This window comes from Bison bison, unplaced genomic scaffold (genome assembly GCF_000754665.1).
Source record: "Bison bison bison isolate TAMUID 2011002044 unplaced genomic scaffold, Bison_UMD1.0 scf7180017864032, whole genome shotgun sequence".
In the NCBI taxonomy this organism is placed as follows: Eukaryota; Metazoa; Chordata; class Mammalia; order Artiodactyla; family Bovidae; genus Bison; species Bison bison.
In genome coordinates this window covers 1640202-1668112 of record NW_011494604.1, presented here as the reverse complement: position 1 = coordinate 1668112, position 27911 = coordinate 1640202, and the positions used below count along the sequence as shown (strand labels likewise).

At 49.0% G+C, this 27911-nt stretch overlaps 1 protein-coding gene across 1 annotated transcript in view; it reads left to right on the top strand.

Moving 5' to 3' along the window:
- MYLK (myosin light chain kinase) overlaps positions 1-27911 on the top strand; it is a 201150-nt gene that overhangs the window by 166904 nt on the left and 6335 nt on the right. The window contains exons 25-32 of the mRNA XM_010834271.1: positions 1571-1603; positions 1699-1792; positions 3246-3449; positions 9204-9421; positions 11010-11133; positions 19149-19301; positions 21943-22066; positions 27861-27911. Of these exons, the coding sequence (XP_010832573.1) occupies positions 1571-1603; positions 1699-1792; positions 3246-3449; positions 9204-9421; positions 11010-11133; positions 19149-19301; positions 21943-22066; positions 27861-27911 (1001 nt within the window). The remainder of the gene's footprint in view (positions 1-1570; positions 1604-1698; positions 1793-3245; positions 3450-9203; positions 9422-11009; positions 11134-19148; positions 19302-21942; positions 22067-27860) is intronic.

The following is a 27911-nucleotide window of genomic DNA, read 5'->3' as shown; positions in this document are numbered from 1 at the left end:
CACTTGACAGCATCAATTCTTCGGTGCTCAGCTTTCTTTATAGTCCAACTCTCACATCCATACATGACTACTGGAAAAACCATAGCCTTGACTAGATGGACCTTTGTTGGCAAAGTAATATCTCTGCTTTTTAATATGCTGTCTAGGTTCATCATAACTTTCCTTTCAAGGAGTTTTTAAGTCCAAGTGTCTTTTAATTTCATGGCTGCAATCACCATCTGCAGTGGTTTTGGAGCCCAGAAAAATAAAGTCAGCCACTGTTTCCCCATCTATTTGCCATGGGGACCGGATGTCATGATCTTAGTTTTCTGAATGTTGAGCTTTAAGCCAACTTTTTCACTCTCCTCTTTCACTTTCATCAAGAGGCTCTTTAGCTCTTCACTTTCTGCCATAAGGGTGGTGTCATCTGCATATCTGAGGTTATTGTTATTTCTTCCGGCAATCTTGATTCCAGTTTGTGCTTCCTCCAGCCCAGCAAATTATGCTAAAGCAAAGGAAAACCAGGACCTCGGGACTGGGTGTGTTCCTCTGGACACTCATGTCCCTCCTCCCACCCTGACACAGCTGTGTGAACAGCCAGCATGGGCTGCTCACATCCCTCCTTGCTGGTTTCCTGCATAACATCACCCTTCTCACTGTATTCCATTATTTCCTCTAAGACACAGCTCAGTGGCTCCTTCTTCCCAGATTAATTGCTCTGACTTTGTACTTATCCCACTTGGGTCACTTTCCTCCATTGTCTACTTGGTTTGTGTGGCAATACCATGTGCTTCCCCATATAACACTCATAATGGGTATTTCAAGTATATGTATATTTGCCTCTCCAACTAAATTATAAGCTCCAAGAAATCACACCATGATGGAGAGATCACACCATCTGTATTTTGTTTTGTATACCCACAATCACTGGCAAGATATCTGGTACATGGCTAGAATTCCAGAAAAAGCTCAGTAAATGGATAAATGGATTTGATACTAGTAGAAACTATAAGAGGAGAAGGCATTGGCACCCCACTCCAGCACTCTTGCCTGGAAAATCCCATGGATGGAGGAGCCTGGTAGGCTGCAATCCGTGGGGTCGCTCAGAGTCAGACACAACTGAGCGACTTCACTTTCATTTTTCACCTTCATGCACTGGAGAAGGAAATGGCACTCCAGTGTTCTTGCCTGGAGAATCCCAGGGACGGGGGAGCCTGGTGGGCTGCCATCTCTGGGGTCGCATAGAGTTGGACACAACTGAAGTGACTTAGCAGCAGCAGCAGCAGCAGAAAGGGACTATCCGGGTTGTCTGTAGGTTCTAGAAACTAGAAAAATGTGAAGATGGACATGTCTAGGAGACCTTGAGGATAGAGAGGTGGGGATGGAGGAGGGGCTGGGTGGGGTGAGGAGGCCAGGGCCTGTCAGTGAATACGTGGCCCTGTTGCAGTGTGAAGCCTCTGATCCCATGGCGATGCCCAGAGCTCTGGGCTTATAGTCTCGTGCTTGGGAAGGCTGAAGCCAGACAGGGCCCCCAGCTTGCTTAGCTCACGGGGCCTTCAGTATTAATCACCTGTATCCTCTCTGCCCCCAGAGCCGAAGGACGAAGTGGAGGTGTCAGATGATGGTGAGTGCTGGGCCCTGTCCTTGGGTAGACTCAAGGGGTGGATGGGGGTGAGGAGGGATCTGATGGCTCACACTCACCCCGCCCCAACCCTGCAGATGAGAAGGAGCCTGAGGTCGACTACCGGACTGTCACGGTCAATACCGAGCAGAAAGTGTCCGACTTCTACGACATCGAAGAGAGACTAGGATCGTAAGTGGAGTGGGAAGTGGAGTGGGCCCCCTTCTGGACCCCAGAGTGAGGGTGGCGCTGGCCCTGAGGTTAAATTCCATGCCTCCTCTTCCCGTCCTTCCCTGGGTTCTGCCAACTCCCCAGACTGAGGTTCCGGGAAGACTTGACCTGCGAGTACCCACAAAAGCATCACCAGTCCAGGGCTCTCTTAGGAGCTGCTGTGCCCGGGGCTCAACTCCACAAGCTTGAGCAGGTCCTTCCTTCTCTGCGCCCCCACCCCCATCCCTCCCCCAGGACATAAGAGGGCAGCTGGGCTGGCTTGGCCTGTCTTTAAGATCCCTTCCCTTGGATCTGTGCTCCCATTCAACCGGTCTAGCTTTAGTGCTGCAGCAGAATATGCCTGCTGGATACACAGCTCCCATCATCACCCCTTACACTGCGAGCTTGGTCCACAGTCTTTGCCCAGGCTCTTCCCTGGGTTGTGGGGACACCAATGGACTCAGACCCCAGCACTGAGGCCTGGGCACAGCCAGGCTGTCCCCGCCAGCAGCAGCAGCATCCAGGGCCTCCTGCCTCCCTCTGACCATCTGTCCTTGGAGGAGGATGGAAGGTGGAAGAAAAAACAATGGGGCTCAGCTTTTATTTCTGGAGGGTTTCTGGCAAGTAAAGGAGTGCCATCAACCTCATAAGAGTCCCGAACAAGGACCCTGTGCTGTGGCAGGAGTGAGGTCAGAAGAGCCACCACCCATCACCGCAGAGGGAAGCAGGGCCTTGCTAGGCTGTCTCCACGACCCTGGTGCTGAATAGTGTGTGGAGGGAAGGCAGTTGCCCAGAAATTCTCTGTATTTGGGGAGGACTTCCTCAGCCTGATGTCATGGATCCCTCTGGGGGGAAAGGAAAAAAAGTCTGTTGCCAAGACTGAGGCCTCAGCCCAAGGAAATGACAGTCCTAAAAGAACAGCAAGGACTTCCCTGGCAGTCCAGTGGTTAAGAGTCTGCGCTTCCACTGCAAGGGGCATGGGTTCAATCCCTGGATGGAGAGCTAAGATCCCACATACCATGGTGCGGCCAAAAAAAGAAAGTATTTACTAATAGAACAGCAGGACTAGACAGAGTTTGGGTAAGAATGTGGGGCCAGACACGGGCTGACATTGACCAGTGACGGAGAGCAGATTTGTCAGCCTTAGCAATGTGCTCCATTGATCTAGAGCAGGGACTGGCCAGCTTTTTCTGTAAAGGGCCAGATAATGAATATTTTAGGGTTTGTGGGCCAATTCGGCACTGCAGCTCCTGTTCTGCTCCTGAAACCCAAAGGCAGCCACAGACAATGTGGGCACAAATGGGCGTGGCTGTGTTCCAGGAAAACTTTATTTATAAAAAGAGGGGCAGGGGCCACATGTGTCCACCAGGCCACTGCTTGACCATCCCCATTTGGTGGACAGCTGGGCTAAATTTCTCTCTTCTTTCATTCACAGTGGGAAATTTGGACAGGTCTTTCGACTTGTAGAAAAGAAAACTGGAAAAATCTGGGCAGGGAAATTCTTCAAGGCGTATTCGGCCAAGGAGAAAGAGAACATCCGGCAGGAGATCAGCATCATGAACTGCCTGCACCACCCCAAGCTGGTCCAGTGTGTGGACGCCTTCGAAGAGAAGGCCAACATCGTCATGGTCCTGGAGATGTGAGTGGTCCGGCGAGGGGTGGCCCTGGTACAGTGGGTCCGGGAGGCCCTCCTGTTCCTCCCCTACTGCCCCCCCACCCTACCCCGCCCCCCAAGATGGAGAGCACTCCAGGCAGCACTGGGACGTGCACGACACTCTGCAGCCCGTCTGGCCAGGTGCTGACCACTCAGAACAGCCCACTGTGCACGGTGCTGCTCCCGGCCCACTGCCCTCCCCTGCCCTCTGCTCGGCTCCAGAACACACTGTTGGGTCCTTGAGGACCCCTTTGCCCCTCACCTCCCTGTGAAAGGCCAGGGCAGCCCCTGTGCCTCCTTGGTTTCATTCGGGGCATTCTGACCTAAGGTGGCTTTAGAGCAGAAGTGGGGGATAGAGCCTGTGAGGGAGAAGGGGGCCCAGCCTTCCCCTGCCCTCTGCTCTGTCCCGCGTGCCCCTGGCCCACGCTCGTTTGCTCTCTCTTCACCTCTCACTCACCCAAGAGCAGTGCTTTCTGAGCTGGCTTGTACAGAGGCAGGGAGATGATCAGATGACATTCAGCCAAGGCTTCCCTGGATTCTGTTGTTTCTTCAAGTCCCAACCTTCTCTTTCTTCCCTCTGAGCTGCTGGTCTGCGTGTGCACACACACACACACACATACACATGACAGACACATACACACAAACACACACACAAATGCGCATACTAGAGTCGGTAAGCCAGGCCTCCTCCACAGTGTGTATTTTTTAAGCATTTCCTCTCCTTTTTATAATCTGAATTTTAAAAGTATATGATACAATCATATCAAAAAATATAAGAAACTATACAATAAAAGTCTCATTCCCACACCTGTCCCCCATCTACCCCTCATCACCCTGGTAATGAATTTTGTTAGTTCTGTGTCCTTCCAAAGTTTCTTTATTGAAATTCAATCATTTATCATTTATAGATATGGTGGTGGTGGTTTGGTGGTGATGGTTTAGTTGCTAAGTCGTGTCCGACTCTTGTGATTCCATGGACAGGGGAGCCTGGCAGACTACAGTCCATGAGATTGTCCAGGCAAGAATACTGGAGTGGGTTGCCATTTCCTTCTCCAGGGGATCTTCCCAACCCAGGAATCGAACCCGGGTCTCCTGCATTGTAGATGGATTCTTTACCAACTGAGCTACAAGGGAAGCCCACTTATAGATATAATTCACATATATTTTCATATTTCTCACCCCTTAACCCAAAGAGAAACTGCACTCAATATTCTATACTTGGTTTCTTTGCATTCAACAGCGTGCCTTGGAGAGGCCCATACCAGCAGCCAGTGGTTCCTCATTCTGCCTTCTCCCTGGGATCTCATCATGTACATAGACCACAGTTTATTTGTCTTCTTTTGATAGGGGCTTGGATGTTTTCCAGGCTTTGGCTTTACAAAAAGGCAGTGTTTGTAACCTTGTACATACATCTTTACCCTCATGCCTGCTTTACATCTGTAGGATAAATCCCATGAAGTGTGGGAGTGTGGAACAAAGGAGATGTGCATTTGAAAGCTTTGGCAATATTCTGAAATTGCCTCCAGCATCCTTGAATTGCTCATGCCGAGACTCAGGGATCTCAGTCCTTTGGAGAGGACCCTGTTAACATCTCAGTGTCCTTTCCTAGGAAAGCCGAGGCCAGCGAGGCAGCCCCAGTTTGAGGGGTGACTCCCTGCACTTCTTGAGCCTTTTGGTGTGTTTCCTTTCGGTCTGTGCTCCTCGGGGAGGGTAGTCACGGTGAAGAGACAGACTTGAGTCTGAGCAACCTCACTCCAATCCCTGCTCCGCCTCTTGTTGCATGACCTTGAAAAAGTTACCCAAGTGTGCCAGTTGTTAGTTTTATTATCTGTAAAAGGAGGCTGTAAACCACCCCGTGAATAAAGTGGGGCTTAGATAGAATAACATGTGTCAGGCAGAGGCTTTATAACTGAGAGTTATTCTTAGGAGTATGATGCATTGACTTTTTCTATATCCCAGTCTTTTCTCCACTTAAAATTATTTTGTGAGCATTTTAACACACAACCGAATGTGTGGAAATTCTACTTTTCAGGAAGCCCGGGGGCAGCTTCTATGACTGTTGAGCCATGATTCTGTAATTATGAAATCCTTCCACTGAAGAGCAGTATTTGATGAGACTCCCTTTTTAAATTCTGCAGTTCTGTGTAACTTTCACACAGATTCAAAGAAAATCCTCATTTGTCGGTTGGAATCAGTTTTCAACCCCCAATTCAAACTTCGCTCCACACTTCTAGGGAAGATTCAGCCCGAGTGCATGGCCTCAGTCGTCATGCCCCCACAACAACCCTGTGGGCTGCTGCTGTTCACATTTATTGTACAGCAGGTTGCTTGGTCCAGGAAGTGTGGGCATGTGGGGACATGTGAAGAAATGTCTCATCTTTAGAAATCAAACCTTGAGCAAGTTCATGAGAAGGTGCAGGAGGGGGTAGGAGGCAGCCCAGCCTGGGTGAGGCCGGGCAGCAGCACCAGTGGGCAGAATACCATACTTAGCTTGGAATTGGGACTTGGCAAGCTGGATGGAAAATGTTGGGAGAAAACGTAAGAAGGCTTCATCTGGTCTGGCTTTCATCCCTCTGCCCCACGCCTCCCCCATGGACAGGAGTGAGTCTTCCATGCACAGACACCAGATGATTCTCCTGCACGTGCAGTAAGGAGCTTGCCCCTTGATAGGAGCTCGACTAAAGTTGAAGGAGTAGATTGATACTCCGTCTGTCCTTCCCTTCCAACTTAAATAGACCTGGCATTGACAGGAAAAAGGTTGGCTTTCAGCAGTACAATTTGTTCTTCTCCTTGTTTGATGGATAAACAGATTAAGAGAAGGACAATCCCTGGTGATACAGAAAAATGAAACTGTATTCCAAGGTCCCAGCTTTCAGATCAGTTGCCTCATATACACTGAGAAAGCAGAGTTAAAGTATCTTCAGCCTTTCTAACCTTTGATTACAGGACAAGCCCCCACCATTGTAGCAGTGTTTCTCTGTTACAAGGGTTCCTTCAGACTCCTCTTCAGGGAGTCAGGGATGGTCCTTGTGGGACATTCCAAGTGGTGGTAGGACCCTGAGCACCCAAGCAGATGCAGCTTAGGCTGAGTCATCCATTGCCTGTCTTACCTTTGTGCTACCATTGGCAAAACTGATCAAAGGAGAAGCAGCTGGCTGCCATGACACAAGGGCAGGGGCAGGGTGTGGAGCCCCATAGAGTAGCATCCTTCTGGCTGCCAACGAGGGCTGGCCATTATCTACAGTTGGGGGATAAATACAGTCCCTTGGGATAAGGTGGGTATTCATTAGTTCATTCACTCTCGCTCTCACTATTTATCTATTAAGTATACATTTCCTTGGCCCAATCTTGGCCTGTGGCTTTATCCCATTTCTGTGGATGGTAGCTTCTTTCCATCCACAGTCTTGAGCATTTGGAAGATAAACCTATACAGAAGCAATAATCCTATTTGTGTAAGCCCTACCATCCTTGAAAATGAACCACAGGAACAGTTTTCAAAATACATTAAATAGATTTGAATTGGTGTGAATCTGTATGCACCTTTGTTGAATAGACTACCTCTAGAAGTGCAGCAGTAACCATCTCCATGGCTCAGATTTCTACCACTCATTGCCACAGACATTCCCAAGGACGCTACAAAAAATACAAAAAAAAAAGGTTGCTTGCTTTTTCAGAATATTTAAAACCAAACATTTTGGGGTACCTTGTCTGTGCCAGATATTGCCAGGTATAAACAGGGGTCTAGAGATGAACCAGACTTTTTCCAGACATTTTCACAAACAACATTAAAACAAAGCAGACTTGATGCAAAAAGTTCAGAGATGAGACTATGGGAACCCACAGAAGGAATGATCATATGATGAAATCGAGAGTGGTTTATCAGGGGACGTGAATTTCAGCTGGCCTCCCAGGGGTGGTAATTGAGTACACCAGTATTTCTCAAACTTATCTGATGGTAAGAATGACCTGGGGTACTCACTGAAAATACAGATCACAGACCCTGACAAGATTTTCTAAATCAGAATCTACAGGAGAGAAGCTTGGGAGTCTGTATTTCAACTATAGCCTCCTCTGCAACTGGTTGTTTTAAAATAATAATTAATATTATTGAGCACTTACTATATGCCAGGCACTTTTCTAAACACTTTACCTGAATTAATTCACTCAGTCTTCACAGAAACCCTGTGAGGTGGCACTATTTTTACCAACACCTTGCAGATAGAAACGGGCTCAGAGATGTTAAGAACAGCCCGAAACCTAGGAACTTATGAAGGGAAATTAGAGTTTGATTTAGAGCCTGGGTGGAGAGCAATAGAAATGAAGGGCTTGAGGACAGAGGCGCCACCTCCTGGCTGCGCAGGGACCTCCTTTTCAGTTGGTTCTAAAGTGTTGGTTCTAGCGCCCCCCAGTGGCCACTGGAACAAACCGACCTTTACCAGTTCAGAAGTGAAAGTCTGTCCTGTGGTGATGGAAGCCTGCAAAGGCTTCAGTGGTCCCATGGGCCCCATTGTGCATCTTTGTCTGTCTCTCCCTCAAGGGCCAGTAAACAAGATCCATTTGACCCCTTTAAGGTTGCCAAATGATAATTAACATGTTCTGAGCACCCACTGTATGTCAGGCATGTTTTACCGAAGTTCCCTTCACTCCTAACTATTATGGTGTAGGGACAGGTGAGGAAACTGGGGCTCAGAAGGGTTAAGTAACGTGCCAACTATCACACAAAGTCAGGGTTCAAGCTCGGCTCTTGCTCTTCTTTATGATGACTTCCCTTAGAAGAGGGAAGACCCTTGGAAGAGGACAGGCCTAGAAAGAAGCCCACTCAGCCTTGTTCAGCTGATGGATCTATAGGCCATTGTGGAAAAGAGCGTACTAGTGTCTGGATGCTACATAAGTTACCAAGGAGAGCTTTAAACTTTCTGAGCAAGGAAGGTGGGTTGGAGGGCTGGGAGAGAGGCCCCATGCATTTGCACTGAAGGGAAACATGTTGGCTGGCTGTAGCCTCCGGGCCAATCCTTAGCAAAAGGTGCCCGCTGCAGGCCCCAGAACCACCATGGCCAGGATCCAAAGTCTATCCAGGCAGGAAGGATGTACTACTCTCCAGCCTGAGCCAGGGAGCCAATGAGACAAGTTAGTTATGGATGGAGGAGTAAACTGATGCTATAGGCCTAGCCAGAGGAAGCAAATTGGTCACAACTGCAAGTATTAATATGAGTTACAGCCAATTAATTTTAGAAAATGTGCTGAAGCTCCTTATTATTGGAGATATTTTTCTGTTTCTGGCTTTGTGAAGCCACTGCTTATGGAGACTATGAGTATTTTAAGCTTCAGTTCTTTACGGCTGAAAGACATGGCTGGAGAACAGGATGGTCCCTCACATCTACAGTTATCTGGGGGAAACAGGCTACCTGGCAGTTACCCTTTCTGCTCAGGAGAGCGTTGTGGATCTCTCAGCTCATGACCATCTCTGAAATTGTCCAGTGTAGATGTTTCCCTGAATCCCCCCAAGGCTTAGCAAGCACAGGCAGGGTCCCCTAAGCAGGAAACCAGGAGGCCTGTGTCCTTCTAACACAATGGAAGACTGAGACCCACATAATGAGGCAGTGGCCTAGAACTCAGAAAGCTGCAGAACATGCCCAGCACCCCCAACCCCTGGGCATTCCTGCCCTTGACCTCTCCCCTAGCCTGCCCTAGGCCAGTTTCCCCGCTCCTATGGTCTGAGTGCCCGCTCTGTCCCCACAGCGTGTCCGGGGGTGAGCTGTTTGAGCGCATCATTGATGAGGACTTTGAGCTGACGGAGCGGGAGTGCATCAAGTACATGAAGCAGATCTCAGAGGGGGTGGAGTACATCCACAAGCAGGGCATCGTCCACCTGGACCTCAAGCCCGAGAACATCATGTGTGTCAACAAGACAGGCACCAGGATCAAGCTCATCGACTTCGGTCTGGCCAGGAGGTTGGGTAAGGCTGAGCTGCCTCCCCTGTTGTCACCAACGCGTCATGGCAGTGGCTGTTTGTGCTCCATTCCGTGGGTGCTAAGGGGGATGCCCCAGATTGGAGCTGAGATCAGAGACCGTGGAGACTGCCCCTCCCACGTGCTAGCTGTGGGAACTTACATCTCAGATTATCTGTAAAATGGGGTAATAATGGTACCCACCTCATAGAATTGTTAAGGGAATCAAATGAGCTAATACATTAGAATGATAAGAGCAGTGCCTCGGGCATAGTAAGCACTGTATAGTGAAAGTCGTGTCGGACTTTTTGTGACCCCGTGGACTATACAGTCCGTACAATTGTACAGACTATACAATTCTCCAGGCAAGAATACTGGAGTGGGTAGCAGCCTTTCCCTTCTCCAGCAGATCTTCCCAACCCAGGGATCAAACCCAGGTCTCCTGCATTGCAGGCAGATTCTTTACCAGCTGAGCCACAAGGGAAGCCCAAGAATACTGGAGTGGGTAGCCTATCCCTTCTCCAGTGGATCTTCCCCACCCAGGAATCAAATGGGGATCTCTTGCATTGCAGGCGGATTCTTTACCAACTGAGCTATCAGGGATGCCCGAGTACTTATAGGGTCAGCTATTGGTTTATATTATGATGATTATTTTCATTCTGGCGCCTTCATCAGCAGAACATTCTGGTGACGGTGCATCCTGCTGTCTAGTCTCCAGAGCACTTTCACATCCTTTCCTTCATTTGATTCTCACAGCAACCCTGTGAGGTAGGCAGGGCAGATTTGTGAGCCTCAGTAATAGACCAGGAAGCTGAGGTCCATGTAACTTTGCCCAGCAAGTCCCACCACGAGCTGCAGTGGAATCAGGCCCTGGGTCTAGGCCAGGGTCCTCTGAAGCATCTCTGCTGTTCCTGCACTTGCAGGAGGCAGGGCATGACAGGCGAAGGCAGACGGGGACTTAGTACCCAGCCCTGGAATCATTTTGGTGGGTGATGGTCCTTTAGGGCTCAGAGGCACCACCTAGGGGTTATGGCTTTTCCTGACTAACCTCCCGGCAGCTCCTGGGAGGAGAGAAGGGGCGCGCGGCTCAGGAGTCAGACTACTGGGTTAGGTCCTGACCACCATTAACTGGGTGGGGGAATCAGTCCCTGGGCCTCCCTTTCCTCCTTAGGAAATGGGGGTCATGCTCCTTCTTAGGCAAGAGTATTAAATAGGAAAGTCTTCATAAAGCAGGCAGCGGAGCACTCACGACAGAGTGCACAGTGGAGGTTATTGTCAAGCACAAGTCACGACCCCTGCATCGGGAAGCTCGTGGGAGAGACAGACGCACAGAAGGCCATTCCATCCGGGGCAGGGCTGTCACAGTCTCTCCCCACTCCCCCAACCTCACCCTAGACATCTGAGCTGCGCGTGCAGTTTGTCCGTTTTACTGGTGTGTCTGTGCACTTGTTCTGTGAGGAGACCGTTGTCTCTGTGCCATTTTGCAAGGGGAGAGCTGCTGAAGGCCGGCCTGACTTGTGTCCCTCCTGGCATCGACTCACCTCGGGTTGGCTTAGGGATGTTCCAGTGATTGATCGCTCTCCATCCTGGTTGCAGAGAATGCGGGGTCTCTGAAGGTCCTCTTTGGCACCCCGGAGTTCGTCGCACCCGAAGTGATCAACTATGAGCCCATTGGCTATGCCACGGACATGTGGAGCATCGGGGTCATCTGCTACATCCTGTGAGTCCTGGGCCGCACGAGGGAGGGCCCCAGGCTGCCCTGATGTTGGAGGAACCAGGGCAGGGCCTGACGGGCAGCCCACCCAGAGTCAAGAGGGCCACAGGCTCCCAAGCCTCTCCTCACCGCCCTGCCTCGCTCCTGTGCTCCTGGTGACGTCCACAGCCTGTGTCACACTTCTGTGGGAGGGTCTAGCTCCATGCACACGGTCCCCATTCTGGGTCCATCCTCATCCCTAAGGCTGGCCAGCCTGGGGCCTTTGGTCAGGGGGACAGGAATATGGCTGCCGCCGCTGCTGCTGCTGCGTCGCTTCAGTCGTGTCCGACTCTGTGCGACCCCAGAGACGGCAGCGCAGCAGGCTCCCCCGTCCCTGGGATTCTCCAGGCAAGAACACTGGAGTGGGTTGCCATTTCCTTCTCCAATGCACGAAAGTGAAAAGTGAAAGTGACGTCGCTCAGTCGAGTCCGACTCCTAGCGACCCCATGGACTGCAGCCCACCAGGCTCCTCCATCCATGGGATTTGGCTGGTGCTGTGTAATTTACCTTCGCATGTGTTTGTGGGTCTGTAGAGAAGCAGAGAGGGAGCCTAGGTGCACATCTCCTGTGGGTGTCATCCTCAGGGGACTGCACCCCATCCTCATGGCAGCAGGACACCACTGCCAGCCTCATCTCTGAGTTCAGTATATGGACTGATTTGATGACAGAGCCTTTAGTGGGGCCAACAGACGATGGAAAGCTACTGTATAGTAATTAGAAGTGGGAAATTAGGTGGAAAATAGGGAGTCATTCATTTACAAATGCTGCACAAAAGCAAGGAGGCCAGGGATTCGGACCAGGTCTGCACAGATGGTAATCTGCGTGAATCCCCCGGGCCTCTCCTTAGATCACAGGTTCCGATTCAGAAGTTCCGGGGACCCGAGAACCCACATTTCTGACAGGCTACAGGTATCTGATGGTGCTGGTCTGAGCTCTACACTTTGAGCAACAGACCGTAGAGCACACCCTCTTGCTGGAATCTGGCTGATTCAGTCTCTGAAGTCCCAGGCTGCAAGCAGGCATTAACCTCAATGGAAACCTGAGCTTTGCGGCAATGCACAGTTATGGGCTGGTTTCCCTGAAACTGCAGCTGTGCATGTAGTCATTTTGGAAAAAAAAAAAAAAAACTGCTGTCATTAAAGCAAAAGGACAAATTAAACATTCTCATAGAAAACCTGAAGGAGACCTCTACAGGTACTTTCTTAGATCCCCAGGTCTTTGGACCCCATTGTAAGAAATGGCTTTAGGTGATTCTGTTGCACAGCTAGGTTTAGGAACCACAGTTACCAATGCTTTAGCAGAAGTGGAGTGATTTTTTGGTGCAGTGAGGCGTTTACATGTGCTCAGGAGTCTGACTCTCCCGGTGGCGTGTTAGGACGGCTTCACTCCATTGAACCTGTGTCACGGGTTCTGGACCCCAGAGAGTCATGTTCTTCTTTGCTCGGGGTCACCCCCACAGCACAGCCTCCCCCTAGGGCAGCAGAGGAGAAACTGTGGCCAGGAGTGCCTCTCCAGGAGAAAGAGAGCTGAGGAGCAAAGAAAACTACACCAGACTCTGGTTCTGGCCCCTTGGTAAATAGAGAGAGCCAGGCAGCCAGGGCTGCACCAGGCTGGATGGTGCTCTCACTGGGTCTTTCCCTGGGAGAGACACCTGACTCTTGAGAAAGCCTTTTGTCAGCTACGTGTGGCCTGGCTCAGTCCCTGGGTCCCCCTGCAGCCATCGAGGAGACTCATCTTGCTGTCTCCATCAGTTTTCCCACTGCCATAGGATCCGGATCATCAGTTTGGTCCTCAGGACAAACCTGGGAGTGGGGTGGGGCAGGGAGTTGATCATCATTTGACATTGAGTTCACGGGGCCCACGGAAGCCCACAGGGCCACCCACTTCCATAGTCCTAGAGGGTGGCCGGCTGTCCCAGTTTATCATCACTGCCAGCTCTCCCAGGACACAGGGCTTTCAGTGCTGAAGTGAGGACCATCCTGGGCAAATTAGGAAGACTGGTCTTCATGCAGGTCAGGGCCAGAGCAGTGACTAGATGCTCAGTGAATGTGCTGAGTGAACACAGCTATACCCAGACTCAGCAACTGCCCGCTTGCAGCCCTCCCAGTAGCCTGGCTCCAGTCACCCTATCAGGGGTAGCCTGATCCCCATTCTAACATCGTACACCATGACCGCCTGTTCTTGAACTCTGCATAAATGGAATCACACAGAAAGGCGTATCTGGCTTCTTCTGCCCCACCTTGTTTGCGAGCCCCATTCGTATCCTGCTGTGAGGCTGTAACTGGTCCTTCCCAAGGCTGTGTAGTGTGCCGCTCTCTGAACCTCCTCCAGTTTCCTCATCCATTCTATGCTAATGGGCGCTTGACTAGATTCCAGTTCAGAGTATCGTGAGTATCCTGGTGCGTGTGCTTTAGTAAATGCCTTCATGCGTTTCTGTTGGATCTAGAACTAGAACTGGGTCACAAGAGCACTTTATTTTATAATGAAAATTCTTTGAAGAAATAATTTGGATATCACATGACATGGTTTGCTAGATTACTTTTAAATCTGAGACTTAGAAATGGGGAAGGATTTTTTTGAAATGGGGAGAAAATAATTGTGATGAACAGGGCACCAGCCTAAAGGGATCTAGATGGGGTGAAAGGAGGGTGGAGAGGTGCGTGTCGAAGGGAGGCAAGCAGGCAGCAGGGGAGATGACACAGGCCAGCCCTACACAACCTCCCCATATCCTGGCTCCTGCCTCCTGCCCCAGCCGGCTTCTCTTCCCCCTGGGACTTTTCCACTGGCTCTCACAGTGGGGACTGAGGTCTGGGAGTCTCCCTCCTGAACTAGGGCTCTTCGTGGGGACGTGGTGTGAGAACAGAAGGTGGAGCGGCCAGCCAGGTGGCTTCCTCTCAGCCCTGCTACGTGGCATTCTGCAGCTGCTGGTGGAACCCCCCCACCTCGCCCCGCCCAGGCAAGGTTCTCAGGCAGCCCTCTTGTACCTCCGTCCCTCTGTATGGAGCTTGTTTGTCTGTCTGGCAGTCCTTATCAGGGTTACCTTCCTTGTTAGTTCCAGAGGACCCCACCATCTCCTTCCTGGGGCCAGTGAGAGATGGAAAGTTGGGGGCTGGGTGAGAAGAGATGTATCACTCAGCACATATTTGGCTAGCACCTCCTAAGTGAGCAGCCATGCCCGGTAGGTTGTTCTGACTTTGCTGAAGGAATTCCTCCTCACACCTTTGGAGAGATCAGGGCAGATCCTGTTACAGCACAGGAGACCCAGCCCCACGGCCAGCCCAGGGTCCCCAGGCAGGGCAGAGATGCAGCTGGCAGGGTTGTGGGGCCCCCACCCTCTCACCCCTGATTCTGAAGGGAGAGAAGAGATTTCATGAATCTGCTGAGACTTCTGCTGTTAGCAGTCCCCGTGTGGTTTCTGGCAGGAGGAGAGAGGGCTGGGCTCTCTTGGCCATACTTCAACCTTAAAGACATTCAAAGCCTCCTTTCCTCTCCTGTCTCCTTTCCCCAGTTTCCTGAGGACTTGGTGTTCCTCTGCTGCCTGTGGAGACTCATCTCTGTGTCCTGTTCTCACCCCTACTCCAGAATTCCTTCTCCTCCTTCCCTCCCTCACACCTCCACTCTGCTTTCTCCTCCCTAGCATCTTCCTGCTGTGCTCAGCAGCAGACTTCCCATTCCCAGCTAATTTGTGAGCATGCAGCATGGTCCAAGGCTCAGCAAAGAATCCACCTGCCAATGCAGGAGACACAGGAGACACCAGTTTGATCCCTGGGTTGGGAAGATCTCCGGGAGAAGGAAATGGCAACCCACTCCTCTGTTCTTGCCTGGGAAAATCCCATGGACATAGGAGCCTGGTGGGCTACAGTCCATGGGGTCGAAAAGAGTTGGACACGACTGAGCAATTAAGCACACACACACACTATAGTCCAGAGAGCCAGGTCCATCCCATCTGGAGTGTGACTTCTGGGGACAACATCCTTGTGAATGGGGAGAAGTCCCACTGCCCAAGCATCGGGTACCTACTCAGACTCAGATTTGGATGCAGGGCTCTTCACAGGGATCCAGGAGCTCCACCCAGGGCTGCCTCTGCCCTCTTAGTCCCTGAGTCCAGACATGCTCTCTGACTCCAGCTCCTGTGACCTCCAGGCACCCCATAGCCACACCAGGTCCAGAAAACACCTGCAGGTTTTGCTCCCCAGGGACCTGGGCTGTGGTTAACATGACTAAACCCTGGGTTGCTGTTTCGTGGGCTACTGCACAAAACAATGCCCAGCTCTTCCTCTGGGTGCCCCCAGCTCTCTCAAATCTTCCCAGCGCACCAAGGAATGAGTATCCCAAGGCTAAAATGGGAGAAAAGACTAACCCCTTCCTAAGCACTCAATAGTTCTGCTGGCAGATATGTGGTCCCCTTTGCTGACTGTTCATACAATAGGGTCATCTGCTGTTTAAAAAAATTATAGATAAAGTGTAGTTAAGAGGCATTTTTGCCTGACGTTCTGTCCTGAGAGCAGAATGGGTCTCTGCATCAGATTCTCTGGTGAAGTTTGGCTGCAGTAAGAGATTAAGAATTAAAAAATCAGAACACCCTGAAGTCATATCCTTTGCTGACTCATTAGCACAAAGACTAATATTTAGCCATTAAAAATGAACATGAAGACTGTATACACTTTTGAAAGACAATGTCAAGTGAAGACGTAGAGGATCCAAGAACTTGCCCACATTGATTACAGTTTTGTGAAAACCAAACAAATTCATTGGTTATGTTGGGAAGGAAAAAACTTTCCTTTACCCTTTTAGATTCAGTTCTTGGGGGCTTGGAAATCAAACTGACAAAAGACAGATTAACAAAAAGAAAACAGATTTAATTATGTACATATAATAAATGTTCATAATGGTGTTTATAAAGAAATTGACTCAAGATGCATTTAAAATTTGGAGCTTATATACTACTTTAACAAAGAGTGATAAATTGTATAGAAATGACTGGACAAAGGAAAAAGGGTTTGGAGCTTCTGGAGGGGCTAAATTGTGACAAGGTGAGGAGGAAATGTATAGAGACTGTTTAGCAAGATCTGATATGCAGATGAGGGTCTTTCTCCTCCTCCTGATAAGAGAAGAAATGGACAAACAGACCAAATGGAAATTCATGTCACCTTAACAAAGAGACATTTGTGTTCTACTTTTAGGTAGAAAGAGGTGGGACAAAGAGTTAATTGCCTTCAGCTCAATGCAATGTTTGTACCAAAGTCCACCTTTTGGGGTGGTGTACTCTGGTCTCCTTCAGTTAAAAATTAAATAAGACTAGGAAAAGAGGTGAGCTTCTAATGATAAAGTTATTATGTTTGTTGGTTGGATTGAACAACCCAACCACATATGAAGTGAAGTGAAGTGAAGTCACTCAGTCATGTCCGACTCTTCGCGACCCCATGGACTGTAGCCTACCACACTCCTCCATCCATGGGATTTTCCAGGCAAGAGTACTGGAGTGGATTGCCATTTCCTTCTCCAACCACATATGATCCTATGCAAATTCTAGCACTTAAAAAAAAAAAGTCCAAGAAAGAAGGTTTAAAAATTCTGCAAAATCCCACCACCAAGAAACAGGATTACTAAAATTCCAATGCTCTCTTCGTCATCATGCTCTGCATATTGTGCAAGTTTTATTTTAGAGACACATTCTCTTTATCAGGGGGAGTTCTGGGGAAGCTGGGGCAGTTGAGGAGGCAGCCAAGGCTCAGGGGGATCTCAGATGGAGGGGCTGCCAGGAAAGAGGACTGCCAGAGGCCAGAGACCAGGAGGCTGTCCCCGACTGTGAACATCACACAGAGATTAAGCCCTATTTTTGCAGGATTGCAGTTCCTAATTAGGAAAGGAGGTTTACAGAAGGGGGCCTTTCAGCATTCCACAGTGGGGTTGTTGGCTTTCCCGAAATCTCTTGGCACACTGCAGGACTTTCCCCTTTGTCTCAAATGGAAAATGCAGAAGGAAGGAAGACAGAAGGAAGCACGTAGCTGAGGGGCAAGAGTCAGGCTCTACCTTAATGGGACTAGTCAAAGTCACCCCAGGGTCAGAGAGCCAGGAATGCTGGGAACCCCTAGGAATTCTAGCCCAATGCCCTTGATGTGTAAGGAGGGACTCAGAGGCCCAGAGAAGAGAAATGAGTATTACATAACTGCAGAGACTCCCACCCTTGCCTCACTGTGAGGTGATCAAGAGTGATTGTCTCCATGCCATCTCAAAATGTAAATTACTGTCTTGCTTTAAGACATTTTAATGCCATCTATAAAACTTTCTTATTCAAAAGCACAAATATGTTGATTAGGGTGAGATCAGTCACTCTGAAAAGCCATTTTTTTAAATGAAGATTTTCACCGGAGGGTTCTTCTTCCCATGGCAAGATTTCCTTGCAGAAATGCAATGGGTTTTGTTTTACAAAACTTAATATTCAGGGACGGGTGTATTTCACAAGCTGAGGCCTCTTGAATGGCAAAACAGCTCCCGAAGGGTTTGCATTATTGTTTATGATGATGGATTTGGGGCAAGGGATGTTAGTGAAGCCTTAACTGTGAAGGTTGATGGCACAATACATCTCGAGGGACAGACAGGACTAGATACATAATTTGTGGGGTCCAGTGCAGCATTAAAAAGTAGGGTGGCTTGTGCAACATTATTAATAATTTCAAAATTATGGCAGCAGAGCATTAAACCAAGAGTGGGGCTCTTCTAAGGCCCGTGAGGCTAGCCCTGGATCAAGGTGGAAGGCTGGAGAGTTGGGGTGGAGATGAGGTGTCCAGAGGTGAGGCTCGTAAGCCAGAAGTCTGTTCCATTTGACTTTGAGATAGTTCACCTTCCAAATTTTATTTGGCTTGAGCTATTGGTAAATGAATCATTCCCGGGAGCACAGATTGATGAGGCAATGGGGGTGAAGTATGTACAGAGGAGCTGTGTAATAGCTATGGTCACAGACCAAGCTTTTTATTGCAGACCAGGCCTCCTGCCAGTGCTCTAGGCCGTGGCTGACTTCGTCTTTCCAGAAATGATTGTACAAAGTAGCAGTTAAGAAAGGGGCTCACTGACTGCAAGACCTTGGGCACGTTATTTAACTCCACTCGGTGTGGCAGTTTCCTTATCTGTTAAATGAAGTGATGAGTTACCTGGGTTAAAGAGTGGTGTCAAGACTGAATCTACTTTAGTTCTTTGCCCAGTGCATGGCACGTAGTCAGTGTTTGATAGACATCTGCTGTCATGATGAGGACGCAGGAGAAAGAGAACAGGGAGAGGCAGCGTGGCGACCACTCCATAGTTCAGTAGCAGGTTGTCCATCTGATGGAGGAGGAAGCTGACACACAGAAATCGGGGTCCAAGGTCATCCGGCAAACGAACCGGCCTTGGTCCCTTGGAGGGAAGCTTTCTGGTTTGGCCTAAATGCCTCAGGAGCTTTGAACTCAAGTGTAGCTGGATCCCCAGACTCACACTGCAGGCTTGAGGTTCACTGTCCCTGGAGAAACCCTTGCTGAGCCCTTCGTGGGCTGGCCCTGATCTTGGTGCTGAGGGTGAAAGGTGAGAGGGCGGGACAGGGCAGGGTGACAAGTGCTGTGTCACGTGACTACAGGGTGTGGGGAGGGGCCCCGGGGAGGAGGGGACTCGTCCTCCAGAATGTTAGAGAAGGTTCTGTGGGGCCACGTTCTAGCCTGGGCATCCAGGGAGAACAGACGATAGGGAGGAAAGCCCTGCTGTATTGTGTGGAAATGGTAAAGTGAAGAAAACTCCTTCCACCTCAGCTTCACAGGCAGGGGATGTCAACAGGTGGGGGGCATCCCAGAAGTACAGAGTTAGGCTGAGAGCATGCCCTCTTCTTTCCCGGGTGGGAGGAGAGGCGGGGGTGCTGGCGGTGCCCTCACCTCTGACCTCAGTGAGCGCTCCCCTGGGGGACCACCCTCTCTACCGGCCTCCCCCACTCACTGCTCTCCTCTCTTATCCCCCAGGGTCAGTGGACTGTCCCCCTTCATGGGTGACAATGACAACGAAACCTTAGCCAACGTTACCTCAGCCACCTGGGACTTTGACGACGAGGCCTTCGACGAGATCTCCGATGATGCCAAGGATTTTATCAGCAACTTGCTGAAGAAGGATATGAAGTAAAGAGTTGAGCTTTTAGTCTTTTGAGGCTCCCCACACCCTGGACTGGGGTCCAGAGGCAGTGACTTCCTTTCTCTGTGGTGGGCTCTTTTGCACCCCAGGACAGGAGGATGGGCATGGTGTGCATGAGGGCCCAGAAAGGGGTCTTCCTGGGCCCCTGCTCCCTGGGGCTGGACACTGTCCTGTCTTTAGAAGCACAGACACCTCTCTTGAAAAGCAACCTTTGAGTGTTGAGGGAAAGAGGCAGCTCGCGTATGAATAACAGCCCCTTTTAGTTTCCATGTACAGCTGTGGCCAAGAGCAGTCCTGCTAAAACCTTCTAGGATTTCAGGGAAGAGATCCTATTTGTGGGGCCTGATCATACTCCCAGCTGTTCTGGCTTGATGCTTATTTAGTAGCTATAATATGTAGGAACTGCCTGCCCGAGTACAGCCAGGTGCCTTCCACCACTGGTCAATGAGACTGCTATCCCAGCTCCGTCTCTGTCCCACTAACAGTGCAGCCTGTGCGGTTCCCCAGCCCCACCTCACAGGGCTGCACAGAGCTGCCAAGGTGGTCAGTGGATGACTGTATAAAACATCTGCAGACATCAGGAGGCTGGAGTGTTCAGGCATGTAGACAGCCTAAGGTCCAAAGTGCTTGTCAGTATTTCAGTGAGAGAAGCTTGGAACAGTAGAGGAGGCTAGAGCAGAGGAGGGGTCTTGCATGTGGCTGGACAGGATTCAGTGGAGCAGGGAAGTGGCTCCCTCACAGCAGGAAGGTGAGTGGGGCTCTGTGTGTGCAGGGAGGACTGTCCTGCCCCAGGGAAGGGAGCAGTGGCAGTGTTAGGTGGGGACAACTGGCTACTGGACTCCTCATCTGTGAACAGGTGTCCAGATGACGCAAGGCCTGGTTCAAACACGGGGTGTTGCTTTTGGCAATAGGAGCAGCTCTAGGCATTTCCACAGAAGATGGTGAAACTCGCCCCCACAACTCCACACCCCCGCCCCTCCAAGGCTGTCCCTCAACTTGCCTACTCTGGAAGAAATCCTTTTTGGGATAGGAGAGTAGAGTTCCTAAATGAATGAGGTTAGGGGGTCTCTTAAGTGGTTCTGTCTGGTTTTCTGGTTATGCGGCCACCTCTTGGTCCTTTGTAGCCAGCTCTGGGCCAAACTCCTCACCAGAGGGGACAGTCCACGGTCTTTGACAGTGAGGTCCTCTTAGCATCTTGCTGTCTCCGTCTTTATATCAGAAGTAGGCCTGACCCAGGGAAGATCCGGATGTTGTGGGGGGCCTGGATTTCCTTCTGGTGTGAGGGATCCCCACTTCCAAGGTGCCCCAGGGAGATGGAAGCCTCCCTTCTAATGACTCTGGTCCAAGGATGGCTTCTGTCAACCAGGCTTCGTTTACCTGCGGTTTGGTAAATGAGGTATTGTTTATATCACCTGCCTTCTCATCTGACCTTGAATTTATTCAGTAATGTGCTGGCCCCTCTGTGCTTGTAAAATGGACTCACCCAAGAATTGATTTCATATAGATCAAGACACTAGATTCCCATAAACTCAAACTCAGCATGTCTTCAACCAGAAATCTCCATCTATCAGCACTTTAAAAAATGTTTTTTATTATAAATAAATATATATAAATTGTACAAATTTTGAATATATGAAAGTTAAAATAATCCCTATCCACTTATAAAGATCACTACATTTTTCTATATTTAGCAAATTTACTTTTACTCATTATGTTAGCACTTGGTGCTTTGGACTTTACTAGTCCTTCTATCGGAGAAGGCAATGGCACCCCACTCCAGTACTCTTGCCTGGAAAAACCCATGGACAGAGGAGCCTGGTAGGCTGCAGTCCATGAGGTCGCTAAGAGTTGGACACGACTGAGCGACTTCCCTTTCACTTTTCACTTTCATGCATTGGAGAAGGAAATGGCAACCCACTCCAGTGTTCTTGCCTGGAGAATCCCAGGGACGGGGGAGCCTGGTGGGCTGCCGTCTATGGGGTCACACAGAGTTGGACACGAGTTGCTGCTAAGTCGAAGCGACTGAAATATGTCTAGATTCCCAGAGCTTTCAGAAAATTAAATGAATTTCAGTGGTCTAAGGTTGTCATAATTCATAGGTTGAACATAAGACATACCTCTTTTGAGTTTTAATAGGCAAAAATCTGATGCTCCACCACACCATAAGACTTGAGAGTTCACTGATTCTCGAAGATTTGGACTTAAGGTTTCACTCTTCCCTCCATCAGACAAACAGGTAGAAGGATCCGGCATCCACAGCTCCCAGCCCTCATGTGACCAGCAGAATGACCCCACCCTGGAATATGGTGCCAGTCATTCCAAGACATGTCTGTCCTCCAGCACTTAGCCTCTCTAGACCCCAAGGGCAGGTCATGAGACTCCAGCTGCCCATCAATGTTTAGGCCTGCTTAACACTAATCTATCCTGGGTCTAGTCATTGTAACCCAGACCAAGAGAGGAAAAAGGTTAGGATCACCATGATTCTCATCACAGTGGATGGATTGGGAGCAGACAGTCATGGGCTCTGCCCCATGTTTCTAGGGACAGGTGACCTCCTGTTTCTGGTCTGACCAGCAGTCTCTGAGATCCCCTTCTGCTCAGAAATCCTCTGATCTCTGCCTCTATCAGAAACCGCCTGAACTGCACCCAGTGCCTTCAGCATCCATGGCTAATGAAAGACACCAAGAACATGGAGGCCAAGAAACTCTCCAAGGACCGGATGAAGAAGTACATGGCAAGAAGGAAATGGCAGGTAATGGCAGGGGTCACTTTGGACTGGTCTCTTGCCCCTCATAATTGCTTTATTCAAGCCACCCTCATTCCCAACTTGCCCTGACCTCACTCCATAAAAATGTTTACATTTATTTCTGAAATAGTCTGGGACCAAGACTGACATTTCATGTCTTTGTGGGTAGGGAGGAGCAATGTCACTTGCAGGACTATTTGGCAACCCTGGAGAATGTGATCTTGTTATAGGCAGTGTGATGGTTTTAACATTTCTTCACCATGAAGGAGGTGGGCATGTGATCTACAATGAGAGACATGGGGGGTTGTGCGTTACTAGCTGCAGATCCTTAACCAAGTTACTTAACCTTGCTGTGCCTTCATTTACTCATCTATAACATGGGGATAATAGTGGTACCAAATCACAGCATCGTTGAGGATTATATGAGATGATCATCATCTAACCTCTAGTACATTACCTAGCACATAGTAAGTGTTCACAAATGAGATCAGTAGCTAATATGTACAGAGAGCTGGCTCTGTCAGGGAACATTTAAAGCACTTTCTATGCAAATTATCTTTTAATCCTGGGAGGCAGGTACTACTGTTATCCCCAATTGTCAAACAAGGCCGAGAAAACTTAGGAAAGTCACCCAGGATCACAGCTAGTAAGCATGGGAAAGCCAGCATTCAAACCCAGAGACTAGCTCCAGTTACACAGTCTTAATGACACACAATTTAATGACACAAATTGCTTCTGATTGTTAGCAGATGGAGAAAATTATCATCCAAATCCATAGAGAACTTATCATCCTCTATTTTATTTTTATTATCACTGCTGGTAGTGTAAAATTCCTGGGCTACTGGAGGGTGCATGGTTTCTATACTCAGTGAGTATATAGTAAAGCAAATAGACATAAAAGGACATAACACACAGCTAGAATTATAAACGATCAGTATAGTTTTCCATACCCATATATGTGAGTGTGGACAGAGGATGGAGCCAATCACACCAGACTTGGATGTGGTTGTCAGGAAAGGCTGCCAAGGGCAGGAGTTTGAAGTTGGCCGCGGAACATGAGTGAAACACAGAGAGGAGGGGAATACAGCACAGACGGAGGAAAAAGCTCAGAGCTATGAGCCAGCCCTCACCCTGGTCATGCCGGCCTGACAGGAGAAGTCTTTTAGCTGGGCATTCAGGGGACCAGGGCTTTAGACCTTGCCTCTGTGGCAGAGAAAAAGAAATCACTATTCTAGGGGCAACTGGGACACTGGTGATTTGCCACACAGAATGCCCAAACCACAGGCCATTGAAAGGCTGAGAGAAGCAGGAGGGCCAGGGGCTTCGGGAGTGAGGGTCTGAGGGACGCCGCCCCCTGCGCATCTCAGCAGACCCCCTGCAGTGGGATTCAGTTCTTGGTTATCCCCTCCTGAAGTTGAGTGATGTCCTCACTTCGCTCAAGTATCTGGTGAGTGGGAATGCAGTGCTGCTTACCTCACCTTCTGGTGCCAGTAGGGTCCAGTAAACTCAGAGGAGCACATGCTCTTAAAAAAAAAAAAATGGGGGGAGAAGCCACAAAATCAAGGGTTGGCTTTATGAATGATCCTGTGGCCAGTAGATCTCAAAGAAATAGCAGTATTTCTGAGGTGCATAGGGTGACTGGTGTAGGGGTGGGGCCGTTCTCAGAGCAGGAAATCTCACTGGGTTTTGCTTGGACGAGGCTGTGGGTTAAAGGGCAGCCTTATCATGTCAAGCTTCTGGGAGCATCCACACATCTGCTGGTGAACCAAAGCCAGAAAGAGCCTAAACCCAAGGGATAGGCGCAGAGAAAAGATATGGAGATTCCAAAGGAAATAAATGGAATTTTTCGGTCAGATGGGTCAGGAAACCATAATTTGTGGTGATATTTTAATCACTTATGTGTTTTCTTGCTGTTTATAGTGTGATTAGCCATAAGGTTTTTTGAAAATGAGAAAGAAAATGAAGAATTCCAAGAAGGAACATTAACTTCCTATTTTAATATAGGTAGCAGCATTTGTAAATAGCTTTTCCACAGAAACAGTGGTTAGGCTTCATAAAATTGCATAGAAAAGTAGTCTACCAAATCCCATTCAACACATAATGTCCCTGAAGCTGGTTCAGCTGCCTCTTACCATGTTGTGTTACATTTCTTCCTTAGGAAAATGTTTTCCACATTTTCAGCTCTGGATACCAAGACCTTGGCACCCCTGGAGTAGGGGTTCCCTCTTGGAGCAGCTGAGGCTCAGTGTGGTGAGGCAGAGTACAGTGGAGGGGGATGGAAAGGGGTGCACTGTGATGGAGGGAGAGGGGCACGTGGCCCAGACTCTACAACTGCATAAGAAATGGTTCCTAGTTATCATCTGGGTGTGGTTTTCATAAAAGGGGAAGGTAGTGACATGGGAACAAATCCTAACAAGCAAGGCAATAGGTGGATGACTAATCATATTACTGATCTTAGAATGAAGTTATTCTGAAAGAGAGTAGGGTTGGTTTTATTTTTTTAATTTATATCAAAAGAATGTTGAAAAGACATGGTGAGTGGTGGCATTGAGGGTGGGCAAGTTGAGCAGGACCACAGGGCTTCTGCATTGCAAAATGGAAGCAAAGGACTATGAATTGGAGGCTTGTGGGCAGCTCTCTTTGTTCTCTGAGAACCACAAAGACTTCAGTACTATGGACCAAAGGGCCCTGGGGAAGAAGGCTTTTGACTCAATATTGCATGGAGTACTCTTGGCCCTTGTTGTTGTTTAGTCACTAAGTCCTGTCTAATTCTTTGCAACCCCATGGACTGTAGCCTGCCAGGCTTCTCTGTCCATGGGATTTTCCATGGAGTGGGTTGCCATTTTCTTCTCCAGGAGATCTTCCCGACCCAAGGATTGAACCTGCATCTCCTGCATTGCAGGAGGATTCTTTGCCACTGAGCCACCAGGGAATACGGCACTCCTGGCCATTACATTTAGATAATATGCATTCTCAGGGGAAATTGTAGTCTTGGGGCTGTCGGTGTATAGTTAGGGCCCATGGTGGCTACCTGACTGTAGGGTGATCACCTTGCCTGGATTTTCCAGGGCCTGTCTCAGCTTTATCCCTGAAAAACTCTCATTGCGGGTAATCCCTCAGTCCTGGGAAACCAGGCTGGTTAGTCATCCTTGCTGCCTTTCCCAGGGGAGGGAGTCTGTGCTGTGTTAGGAAAACCATTGACAGACTCTGCCCGCCTAGAACACAGAAACCCAGTGTAGGCAATTGCTCTCCAGTAAGAAAAAAGGCTTCCTCAAAACAAGGATGGGACTTCTCAAGAATTGAAACCTCCTTTGATGATGTTTTAAACATTTCCAAAAGTCTTGGTTAGCAAAGCAGCAACCTATTTTTAGCTCAAAGGCATAAAACTGGAAGGCTAGAACATACATTGTTCTTTTCCAGTTCTGATAATAACTTCCCTACCAACTTTTTTTCTCCATGAATCAGCTTCCAAAGATTGACTTCTGATGTGTAGGTTATTTTTAAGATTTTCTTTATCGAGTGCTTACATTTCTCCCTGTTTTAGAAATTATATGGTCTATCGCTCCATCTGATGGAAAATTTCCCCCAGTGTGTGGTCTATTTGTTTGTTATTTGCTGCCTCCTCTGAAATGTAATGGTTTGATTTGCCTTGTTCTCATAGCTTCCTGTGAGTCGTTTTGTTAATAGAAGAGGAAAGACTTCACTTTTCTACACCATACACATAAAGACAGTCCTGCCCCAGGTTCTTTGGGATTAGAGAGCCCATGGATTCAAGGGGAGCATTCCCTGCTACCATTTGTATGTCTGAATCATAGTCTTTCTGTAGAAGACTAGAGCTGTAGGGAGATTCGAATCTTCCCGTCCAACTATAAAGGCCCAGAGAGGGAAACTGACTTGTACAAGGTCACAGCATAATCAGTGGTTAGAGAACTAACCTGTCCTTTGTTAGGAATGAACCGTCTCAGTTTAGAGATTCCAGCCTAGAGCAAGCTAGTCTGTGTTGGATGAAGGCAATGGAGAGCTGAGAAGGGCTGGTTAGGAAGTAGTCTAGTCCAATGTGGACTCAGTAGGGAGGGCTGCTGTGGCTGACACCGCCTCTGAGCCATTCCTGAGGTCAGGTTAAGCTCCCCTTGGGAAGAGCTGGGTCTCCCCACACTCCAGCTAGCAGAACAAACAGATCAATGATGTCACCAGTAACAGCTTCTCCCAGAAGAGTGTGCAAGTTGCCAGGTGGTCTGTCTGCCAGGGCATGCTCTGCAGGGCCACAGTCCTTCTGCATACAGTGGGTCATCATCCCTCACCTTCTTCTCTCTTCATCACCTCCCCCTGGGGCCTCCTGGGTTCCTTTTAGAGTAATCTAGCTTCACTGTGGGCCAGAGGGCCAGGGGCATAACCACACCGCACAGTGTTATGTGAGAGGGTGGATGACCAGAGGACAGGGCGAGATGGAATGCCTGTCGAGAGTGCGTGAAAGGAGTCTACAGCCAGGATGGGATGTGACGTAACAGGAAAGTAACTGTGGTTACAGGAGTAGGTCTCTGCTTAAACCACACACACACACACACATTTTCTGTATGATTCCCTAGTACTCTGAAATTCTTTACTTTTGAAATAATTTTTTAACTGAAGTATACTGGCCTGCCTGAAATGCTTTAGCGTGTGAAGTTAATTCAGGAGGAAATGGCTTTTCCAGCACAGTTTGAGGTTCAGTGGGTAAGTGCCAGCCGTTGCCTTTGCACAGGCTATTTCCTTCCTCTCTCAGTAGCCAGTCTGTGGTGACATCTGCTCCCTGGATGCACAGCATCTGGATTCTTCAGAAGATGCTTCAGGTGCAGGGCTGGAAAGCACTGGTTATGCTTTAGTTTCTTATCTTAGTCTTTCATTCCATTGACCTTAGGAAAGGGGTAGAATCTTAAAGGTGTGGTTGGGGACTTCTTGACCTAAATCCTGTACTGGGTAGAATTTTCACAATACAAAGAAAATGTTCAAGTCCTGGCATCTTTTTCAGTAGGGATTCTGTCCTCACCCAAGGCGCCCCAACTCAGAAAAGCCAAGAGCTGTGCTTTTCATTTCTTCGGATGCTGGTTTTTGATGCCTGGGTGTATGTACCTCAGGGAGGAACACCCCTCCAGAACTCCACTGAAGACTTGTGCTGGGGCCAGCAGAGTGTTTCCCCAAATCTCCTAAGTATCTGAATCATAAACAGAACTAGATGAGACCTAGATGAGACCTTGGAGATCATCTTGTCCAACCCCCTCCTTATAAAGAGAAGGAAACTGAAGCCCAGCGAAGTTAAGCCCGAAGAGGCTACTTGCCTATGATCAACAGAAGGCTTTTTGGTTTTTTTTGTCTTTCCAACAGGACCTGTGGGATCTGTAGTAACTGTTCTCTTGCCCAATTAAAACCCTATCACTAGCATTGTTTTATGAGAAACAGCCCCACTGCGCCCCGTCCGCAATAAGTCTTTGGAGCTGTCTCAGCCCGCAGTTGCTTTATATAAACTATCCCTTTTATGGGAGTTGAAGCACAGTATGAAAAGGGTTTTTGTCTCATGTTGACCTTGTTTAGTCACATTAACGCACGCATCGGTTCCAGGCCCCATTCCATTCTCCGAACATCTTCTGACACGCTGATAGTGCTGAGCAGAGCAAGGTTGGGCTCACTCCTCTGGTGGAGCTCAGCACTCGGGAGGCCCTCGTCTCAGGGACAGCTGCTTCTCCCGGGCTGGGCTTTTCTCCCTGAGCTGCTCAGCTGGAACCAGGGACACGGCCTGAGCCCAACGCCAGTGTCTATTTTCCAGAAAACGGGCAATGCTGTGAGAGCCATCGGAAGACTGTCCTCTATGGCAATG